We start from the raw sequence: 9,714 nt of genomic DNA, 5'->3' as shown, positions 1-9,714 counted from the left end.
CTTCTCTCATCATCTTTAATCTGTAGCCTTCATCACTACCTGACATGGTATACTGAGGTGCTACCTGTCCATTTCTCCCAGACTGAACTTCACGAGGGCAGGAGCCTTGTCTCCTGTTCACTGCCATGTTCCTAGAACCCAGACGAATGCCTGATGCAAAGGAGGTGCTCATAGATGTTTTCAGTGAATAATCTGGTCCTTGCCCTCCAGCCCACGTTTGGGTGGCCACAGGGTGAGGACGGGACTGAGAAGCTGGGGTTTGGGAGAATACTAAGCCCTGGGTTGAGTGGTGGGAGAACCCTGGAGGATCTGAGCTGGGCGATGGGAAGAAGGGGCATTTCTGACAAGAAGCCAGCCCAGCGAGTCCTGGAGGTGGGACTGAGAGCACCATCTCCCCAGGGAGCTTGAGACCCTTACAACCTCCCCGTACCTACAGGGCAGCAACCCTGAAACCCAGCGCCCCCTGGCGTGGCCAGACAGTAACATCAACAACCAGGTCTAAGCACTCACCATTTATTCAGCACCTTCTCCGATCTTCCATTTCCTCCCAGTGGTGCCTTAATTGGGGCGGGGGAGGGGACTGACTCCATTTTTAGAGAAATGAAAGCTCAGAGGCTAAGTCACTGACATAGGCTCACACAATCCTGCCTCCGGAGTCCAAGGTTTGGGAGCCCACCCAAACCCCTCCTCACCCATGACAGAGATACCAGGAGGGATTCCGGAGGGGATGGGTGGGGGACGGCCCATTCCACGACCTTCCATCTTTGAGAGCTCTGGAGGGAGCCCTCGATTTGACCCCTTCCGGCTGGGTGTCTTAGGGCCATTTGCCACCTCAGGCTACAAGCCAGTGAGGCCGTGGTGGAGACCAAATGAGAGGGTGCAGCGCGTGCTGCAGACGAAGCGCCGTAAGGGAGGCAGCGTGACGGGGGCTGTGAATGGCGTGTGTCCATCAATTCATGTCACTCTGCTTACCCCACTGCGGGCAAACAGGAAGCATCAGGAATCTGGTTTTCAAGGAGGGTCAGGATCACGCTGATCGCGCCCAGAACGAGCCAGGAGACAGGTGGTCCCCAACCTATCCCCACTGGCTCAGGAATCACGGGTTCAGCCCCCTCCCGTGAGACCCAGGAGTCCGCGACCCCAGGCCCTCCTTCCTCAGGTGCAGATGCCTGAGGACCCCAGCCCACTTCCTCTGGGCCTAGCCCTCCTCTCTCAGACCTAGGATGAGCCCCCAGTCCCCGCCGCCCTCAGAGCCAGAAAGCCAGCGTGAGACCCTTCCTCCCTGAGACCCCGAAGTCTGGGGTCCCAGTTTCTTCAGGATTTCAGGTCACCAGGGCCTCGTCCCCCTGCCAACCTCACATGGAAGGCCGGGCAAGGTAACGGGGGTTTATTCGCAGTTGTCATTTACAGGCAGTCCCCATCCTGGGGGATGTCAGATCCCGGCGGGAGGCCCCGGGAGTCGCTAGAAGGTGGGGACGGCCTTGGGGGTGGGGGTCTGGGCCGGGTCCCCGGGCGTCCCCGGCGTCGCCTCCTCGTCCAGCCCCCGGCGGCCCTTGCCGATGGCCAGGCGGGGCCGGCCGCGGTTCAGGCCGTCCAGGAGCGCGCAGGCCTGGCAGAGCGCGCGGCTGGCCAGAGCCCCGCAGCGGGAGCAGGCGCCGGGGCGCGGGGGCCGAGCGGACGCGGCCAGCGCCAGGCGCTCGGCGGAGTGCACGAGGTCCAGCACCGCCGACGGCCGCGCCGCCTCCAGGCGCTTGAGCAGGTCCCGGGCGTGGCCGCGGAAGGCCTCGGGCGCGTAGACGCACTCCTCGGAGAAGTAGTCGAGGCGGCGGAAGTGCGCGTACAGCACCACCTCCTTCTGCGAGGCCAGCTGCAGCGGGCGGCAGCGCGGCAGGGCGCTCCCCTCACCCGGGGAGCCCAGGCCCCCGCCCCGGGCCAGCCGCCCCGCGTCGCCCCGCAGGAAGTTCATGAGCACGGTCTCCGCCATGTCGTCTGCGTTGTGACCTGGTGGGGACAGACGGGAGCGGGTGAGCTGGGGCGCGGAGGGCGCTGCTGGTCAGGGAGCCCCCCCCCCCCGGGGGAACCAAGGGTCCACCAGGACCCAGACGGAGACTGGGAGGGAGACCCATGGGGACCCAGGGCACGGTGGGACCGCCAGGACCCAGAAGAGATGGCGAGGGGGAGAGTGAGCCATGGAGACCCCTGAAAAACGTGTGACAGCCAGGATCCAGAGACAGGGAGCGGGGAGAGAGCCATGGAGACCCCTGGGGAACCGAGAGGCAGCCAGGTACAGTCTGGAGGTGGACACAACAAAAAAAATCAAAGAGAAACATAAGCTCCCCTGGCGCAACTTGCCGGGGAGCCTCACGGACCACCCGCCTACTGCAGAGCAGACCTTACGCTAGTTGCCCTTTTCTATAGGGAGTAAAAGTGCATTATGCTGCTAATAACCTTATCATCCTCAGTTAAAACTGCAATTCAAACTGTACACAAAAATCAGAATGGTGTTTAACGCATTTAACAGAGATTCTCAACAGAGCTGGTGGGGTAGGCAGGCTGCTCTCTCCGCCACCGCCTAGGGTGTCCAGGGCCTAATCTTGGGAACCTATGGATGTGTTTGGCTGCCGGGCAAAGGGGAATTAAGGTCGCACGTTGAATTGGGGCTGCTAATCAAGCGGCTTTTCAATAGGGAAGAGTATGGCAGATTATCCAGGTGTGCTCCATGTAATCACGAAGACCCTTAGAGTGGAGGAGGGAGGCAGAAGAGGGAGAGAGAGGACCAGGGAGACCTTTGAACATAGCGGGCAGCCAGGACCCAGAGACAGATGGGGAAGGGGGAGCCTGAGCCATGGAGCTCCCCTGGGCACCATAGGGCACAAGGACCCGGAGTTCAGGAGAGGGAGACAGGGCCATGGAGCCCCCCTGGGCACTGTGGGACAGGCAGGTGGAGGCTGGAGGTGAACACAGCAGGAATCAAGAGGGTAACACACACAAGCTCTCTGGGGGACTTGGGGGTACCTCATTTGCCACCCGCCTACTGCATATGGGGGTTGTGAGGGCAGACGCAAACAGAGTAGGACTCAAACCTGCCATCCTTAGCCTTGAAAATGGATGAAGAGCTGGGCACAGTGGCTCACGCTTGTAATCCCAGCACTTTGGGAGGCCGAAGCGGGAGGATCACCTGAGGCCAGGAGTTTGAGACCAGCCTGGCCAACATGGCGAAACCCCATGTCTACTAAAAATCCAAAAATTAGCAGGGTGTGGTGGCACGCACCTGTAACCCCAGCTACTTGGGAGGCTGAGGCATGAGAATCTCTTGAGCCCAGGAGGCAGAGGTTGCAGTGAGCTGAGACTGCGCCACTGCACTCCAGCCTGGGCAACAAAGCAAGACTGTTTCAAAAGAAAATAAAAAAGACAAGAGAATGGAGGAAGAGGCCATGGGCCAGCATGAGCCAGGAATGTGGGCGGCCTCCAGAAGCTGGAAAAGGCAAGGAAATGGACCCCCCGGCCCAAGAGCCTCCAGGAGAAACTCGGCACTGTTGACACTTTGGTTTTAGCCTGGTGAGACTTGCCAGACTTCTAATCTCCAGAAATGCAAGATAATAAATCTGTGTTGTTTAAAGCTGTGAAATTTTAAGTAATTTGTTATAGCAGCCAGAAAAAACACATAGTTCTTGACACAGGGCCTCTGATAACACAGACCGTAGTTTATGTTTTTTTTTCTGTGTGTGTGTGTCTCGCTTTAGTGCCCAGGCTGGAGTACAGTGGCTTCATCTCAGCTCACTGCAACCTCTGTCTCCCAAGCTTAAGTGATCCCCGCCCCCTGCCCCACCTCAGCCTCCAGAGTAGCTTGGACCACAGGTACACACCACCATGCCCAGCTAATTTTTGCATTTCTGTACAGACGGAGTTTCTCCACAATGGCCAGGCTGGTCTTGAACTCCTGAGCTCAAGTGATCCATCTGCCTCCGCCTCCCAGAGTGGCTGGGATTACTGGCATGAACCACCACACCTGTAATCACTGCAGTGTTTTTGTTATCTTTGTTTAGAAGTAACAGTGAGAAAGATTTACACACTGGTCACCATGAAATTGAAGCTGTACTTGTTCTGTGTCTTGTCAAGTTATACTTGAGTCTGTATCAGTGCTTCTCAATCTGGGATGATTCTGCCCTCCTTCCCTCCCCCTGAGACATTTGGCAATGGCTGGAGACATTTCCGGTTGTCAGGCTAGGGGTGTGGTGCTACTATTAAATAGCATCTAGTGGGTAGAGGCCAGGGATGCTGCTAAAATCCTATAACGAAGAGGACTTCCCTAACAACTAACCATCTGGCCCCAAATGTCAATAGGGCCGAAGTTGAGACACCCTGGTCTATATGGTAAAAATCCTCCAAGAAGTTGGCTCTAATTGTGTTTGTAGTAATGGTTACCTTCCAAAGAACTGCCAAGCCCTGTGACCTTGAGATTACCATGTTTGCTACTGGAAATGACATCTGATTAAACGTTTACTATTGACTTAAAGTCGTAAACCACATCCATCAGGAGAGACTGGATTTGCTCCACGCCTTGTCATTACAAACTCACTTAGGAGCTCCCGATTTTGTGATAATTATTACAACAATCATTACTATGCCTTTGACAATAGAGTGTGTAAACAAAGGGAAAAATCACCTTCCAAGTTAGGGATTTTTCTGGAAGCCTTCATTACTTTTAGAAGTACAATTACTAAGTGATTCTATCAAATTAACTTTAAAACCCGAGGCAGCCTCTCATTCTTTTCTTTTCCCCCACTGAGACAGGGGTCTTGCTCTGTCGCGCAAGCTGGAGTTGCAGTGGCGTGATCTCGGCTCGCTGCAACCTCTGTCTCCTGGGTTCAAGCAGTCCTCCTGCCTCAGCCTCCCAAGTAGCTGGGATTACAGGGGCCTGCCACCATGCTCAGGTAATTTTCGTTTTCTTAGTAGAGATGGGGTTTCACCATGTTGGCCATGCTGGTCTCGAACTCTTGACCTCGTGATCCACCTGCCTCGGCCTCCCAAAGTGCTGGGATTACAGGCGTGAGCCACCATGCCTGACCCAAGCCTCTCATTCTTTTCATATACTGGTCTTGTATGGAAAGGATTATTGTTCCCATTTTCAATCAGAGATCTAGGGATTTCTCCAAAGTTATTCAGGAAGGAAAGGGCCACACCAGTGATTGAAGCTCAGGAAGCCTTCCCCAGAGCCGATGCCCTAGCACAGTGGCAGATGACAGACTCAGAACGACTTTTGCCTTCATACCCTTCGAATGTGCTGATTCTCTCCAACCACCACTCTCACCTCCATGACTGCAGTTGGCTCCCCACTGACTGGTCTCCTTGGCTTTGTCTCTGCCCCTCCAACCCAGGTTCCTCACCATGGCCTGGGTGAGCTTTTCAAAGTGAAACTCCCTTGTTGTCTCTTTTACTGGTTCCACCACAGCCTACAGGGTAAGGCCTGACCTCTTCCAGTTCTCCAGCCTCCCCTGCCCTTGCTTTCTGGGATCCAGCCACACTGGACTTCTTGGGGCAGCCCAAATTGGCTTTTGTACAGGCCAACAACCTCTCCCCAATTCTACCCCCTTTACCGCTTACTGTGAGCCTTCAGATTTCAAAATAGTTCCCTGACCCCACTCCTTCCACATCATAGGGTTCTCTGTGTGTACACATAGTCCTTAACATGTCCATACATGGTCAGTAACATGTATAGTGTTTATAATTTTGTACTTGATAACCATGCGGAGGTAGGAGCTTGTGTGTAACTGTATTCTCAGTCCTAGCCCGACAACGATGATGATAATATAGCACGTATAAAATGTGTCATCTATACTGTATCACACAGGTTATGTAACGTAACTATAAAATAGATATTATACTTCTACAAAATAGACTCATCTAATTGTAATAACAAGTTTATGAGCTGGGTACCATTCATATTCCTGTTTTAGGGATGGAGAGAAACAGAAGTACAGAGTAGTTAACAACTTTGGCCACATGGGATCCGGCATGTAGCAGAAACTCAGCATCTGTTTGTTGAAGGAATGGATGAAAGAGAGAGAATAAAAAACTTACAAAGAGAGGAGAGGCCAACAAAAAAAAGGAATTAAGAGGCAGAGATGCTTTTTAGAGACAGAGCCGGATTCTGAAAAGTGGACCATAAGAGATCAAGCATGTTAGAAACACTTAACCAGAAATCTAATCTCCAGAGACTTTCACCTCCCACCCGTTTGGCAATCTCTGCAGACCAAGACTGTGGCCAAGACCCCGAAAACTTTCATGAACCCTGCCTGGCCCCTCGGTCCAGCGTCTAGAACCTTCTTAGGGCACCAGCCCCAAACTGGAGCATGCGCACTTTCGTATCTCCTGACTGGGATCCTCCCCCAGTTAAGCCACGCCCAAGGTCTCCCCCACCTCCCCGCCGCTTCTGGAGCATGCGCATAAGTCCCCTATCAGGCCCCGCTCCCTGGCCCATGCATGCGCCCCACTGCCTCTGCGCATGCCGCTCCGCGCCTGCGCCTGCGCCTGCGCTCACCCGTCACGATGTGCGTGGCTCCCACGCGGCGTGCCCCTTCCTCCAGCGCCCGGCGACGCAGCACCCCGCAGAAGGTGCAGCAGGAGCGGCTGCGGCCGGACCCAGCTGTGCTGCGGGCCACCGCATCCATTGTCCAGCCCCCGAAGAGGTCTTCGTAGGCCACGACGGTGAGCGGCAGCTCCCAGCGCGCCGCCTGGCGCCGCACGGCCGCCAGCGCCGCGTCCCGGTAGCCGCCGATGCCCTCGTCGACGGCCACGAGCTGCAGTGAGATGCCCAGGCGCGGCGCCAGCTCGCGCAGCACGTGTGCCAGCACCGTGGAGTCCTTGCCGCCCGAGGCGCCCACAGCCACCACTGCACCAGGCGGCAGCAGGCGGCCCGCGAGCACCGTGTGCAGCACCTCGGCCTCAAAGGCTGTGCAGAAGCAGGCACCGCACAACGCTTGGCCGGAGCGAGGACGGCGGAGGGCAGCGCGTGCCGCGTGGCAGGAGGTACACGGTGGGGCGGGCATTGCGGGAGGCGTCGGCTTCTCCTAAACAGGGAGAGAGAGGAGGTGGGTTACGTGTGGATTCCGGATTGCAGGGTCCTTGCCTTCAGGGAGATTGTCAGGATTGCCCGTCTGGCCGGAATAGACCAGGGAAACTTGTGCGCGAGTGGAGTGACTTCTTCTAGCACTGGAGACAGGACGGTTATAAGTGGGTCCTGGTGTAAGAAAGCCACTGCCTTAGGGAAGGCTTCTTGGATTGCACCATTATGCACCAAGAAGATAAGTAGCTTAAGAAGCTGGCTTCAGGGCTAAAGATAGGGAGGACAAACAGGTTATACCCAAGATTAGGTTGTGTCTTGTCCAGAGGGATGGGGTGTATATTAAGGACCATTTGTGAAAACCTCCAGGGAGGCCACCAGGGCTGTTAAGTGAGCTTGGGAGGTGAGGAATTTATGACTCTAAGGTCAGAGGGAGGCCAGGGGATTGAAGCTGTGTTCAGGAGAAGGTGGAAAACAGGAAAGGCCAATTGATTTCACTCTGTAGGGTTTGATACGGTCTCCAGGAGTGGGTTCTGATTGTATCCTGTGAAAGGCAGGGTGATCACCTTCTCCAGGGAACACACAGGCAGCCTGGATCCCACCTCTCGGGAGACCAGCTGGGGTTGCACCCATTTTGGGGATGAAAGAATATGTGGGCCTCCAAGATTGAACTCAACCCTGCTCTGGTATCAGAATCCCCTACAAGTTAATGTGGCCTCATCAAGACATGGATCAGCCCATCTTTGACTTCCATCTGTTTTCTTTCCTACCTCATCCTTCTTCACCCAAACTCCAAGACTGCAAACCTCCAGTCAAATCTTGGTCCTCTCTGCCTGGTGAATCCACAAAAACTCTCCAGGCTCAGTTCCCCTCCCCAAGCCACCATCACCTTCGGCCTGGACTACTGCCTTTGTCTCCTTGCCATTCAGAGCAGGCAGGTCACATTCCACACAATGTGTGGAATTATTTTATGTGACTATATTTACCGTTTCTAACTTCTCTGAGGGCAGAGGCCAGTGCCACGCAGATGTCTAATAGGCATCTCCAAACCCAAATTCCTGATTCCTCTACCTCAACGGGCTTCTCCTGGAGCACAAGGCAGCTCCATCCATCTAGCTGCTCAGGCCAGAAGCTTTGGGGTTCAGGAAACTGGACTGCTCTTCCTCTCCTTACACTTGTCATGCTCCCAGTGAGTGGCACCAAACTGCAATGCCAACTCCGGACCTTCTCAAACTCCAGGTACCTAAATGAAATAGCAAATCCTATTTGAATATGGCTTCAAAACAGACACACCCTTCTGTCCATCTCCATGACAGCACCCTAGTCAGGTCTGTCTGTCTCCCAGATGGCTGCAGCACCCCTTGGAATCTTTCCTCCCCGCCGTTTTTGACTCACTCCTCCTCTGTGCTCCTGGACTTTCTGCTCAATTCTCTTCTGGGGAGGCCTTTTCATGTTTTCAGGGCTCCTGCCTAGCACCCAACTCTTTCCATTCTTTAAAAAATATTTTAAAATAAGTTTTAAATTTTTTGAGATGGAGTCTCACTCTGTCACCCAGGCTAAAGTGCAGTGGCACAATTTCGGGTCAGTGCAACCTCTGCCTCCCAGGGTCAAGCCGGGCAGATTGACTGGGGCAATGATGAGAGAAAGTGATGAAGGGTAACTTTGAGGTTCTGGCCTGAGCACTGGAGGGATGGTGGGGCCATTTTTTGAGGGGAGAAGACCAGGAATTCCATTTGGACATGTCAAGTTTGACGTGCATGTTAAACGTCTTCCCTCAAAGACTTTATGGACCCCAGTCACTGAGTCGGGCGCCTCCCCCAGGGCCCCCAGAGCTGCATGTGTGCCTCCATACCGGCCCTGATCCTGACTCGCTGTCACTGGTGACAGGTCTGTTTCTCTGCTTCTTCAAGGCAGGGGCAGGGTTGGTCTGCTGCCCGCCCCGCGCCCCCCGAACTTGCGCAGAGTCGGTGCTCAGTAAATATCTGTAGGATGAGGGAATAATAAATGCTCCCAGAAGAGAGATCGCGGACCCCGGGGTTGCCTCTGGATTGCAGCCTTGTCAAAACGACTCAGAGTGTGGCGTGGGGGCGGGGACAGGGAGATGGTAATGTCCTGTCTTGGGGAAGTGGGTGGCCCGGTAAGAGACAGGCCAGATCGCAGCGTCCAAAGTGGGAATCCTGGCTACAAGGCCTCAGGGACACCGCGCTGGGAAATCATAGAAGCGTCTCACGCTCGTAGAGACCTTCAACCCTCCCACGGCACCGCAACAAAGAGCCAGGGTCCACATGCCAACCCACTGCAGGAATAAATACTCACCCGGGCAGAACGCAGTGCTGGGACGTCCACACTGCCCACCACGCGGAAGCCTGGCACGGAAGTGACTACTCCGAGACTACCACTCCCACAAGGTCTTGGGACTTCCTTACCTACAGCTCCCAGCATCCCATGAAGCAGCTCCGCTGGATGAGCCAGTGGCTCCGGGGTTCCACTTAGCTTACGACTCCGAGAAACATTTGTATTGTGCTTTCTGCTGCCCCCGAAATGCACTGCCCCCTTTGCTTTCTGCGCCCGTGGCTCTGAGGTCCCGCTTGGCCTACAACTCCCAGAAACACTTCCCTTGCTCTTTCTGCTGCTTCCAAAATGCACTGCCC

General features: G+C 55.0%; 1 protein-coding gene across 3 annotated transcripts; it reads right to left on the bottom strand.

The window, feature by feature from the left end:
• Positions 1–497: 497 nt before the first annotated feature.
• On the bottom strand, positions 498–9,702 carry CTU1 (cytosolic thiouridylase subunit 1). 3 transcript variants are annotated; one of them, XM_074386026.1, is made up of 3 exons: positions 9,490–9,702; positions 6,542–7,070; positions 498–2,001 (listed from the first exon to the last, which is right to left on the bottom strand). In XM_074386026.1, the coding sequence occupies exons 2-3, from the start codon at positions 7,047–7,049 to the stop codon at positions 1,463–1,465; spliced, it is 1,047 nt and encodes a 348-aa protein (XP_074242127.1). In that variant the 5' UTR covers positions 7,050–7,070; positions 9,490–9,702; the 3' UTR covers positions 498–1,462. The 3 variants fall into 3 exon arrangements, with proteins under 3 accessions (XP_074242127.1, XP_039323093.2, XP_074242128.1); XM_039467159.2 differs by lacking the exon at positions 9,490–9,702 and adding an exon at positions 9,380–9,482; XM_074386027.1 differs by lacking the exon at positions 9,490–9,702 and adding an exon at positions 8,916–9,354.
• Positions 9,703–9,714: the final 12 nt, after the last annotated feature.

This window comes from Saimiri boliviensis, chromosome 14, assembly GCF_048565385.1.
Source record: "Saimiri boliviensis isolate mSaiBol1 chromosome 14, mSaiBol1.pri, whole genome shotgun sequence".
In the NCBI taxonomy this organism is placed as follows: domain Eukaryota; kingdom Metazoa; phylum Chordata; class Mammalia; order Primates; family Cebidae; genus Saimiri; species Saimiri boliviensis.
Note: the sequence above shows the minus strand (reverse complement) of the source record. Positions and strands in the feature narration are given on the sequence as shown.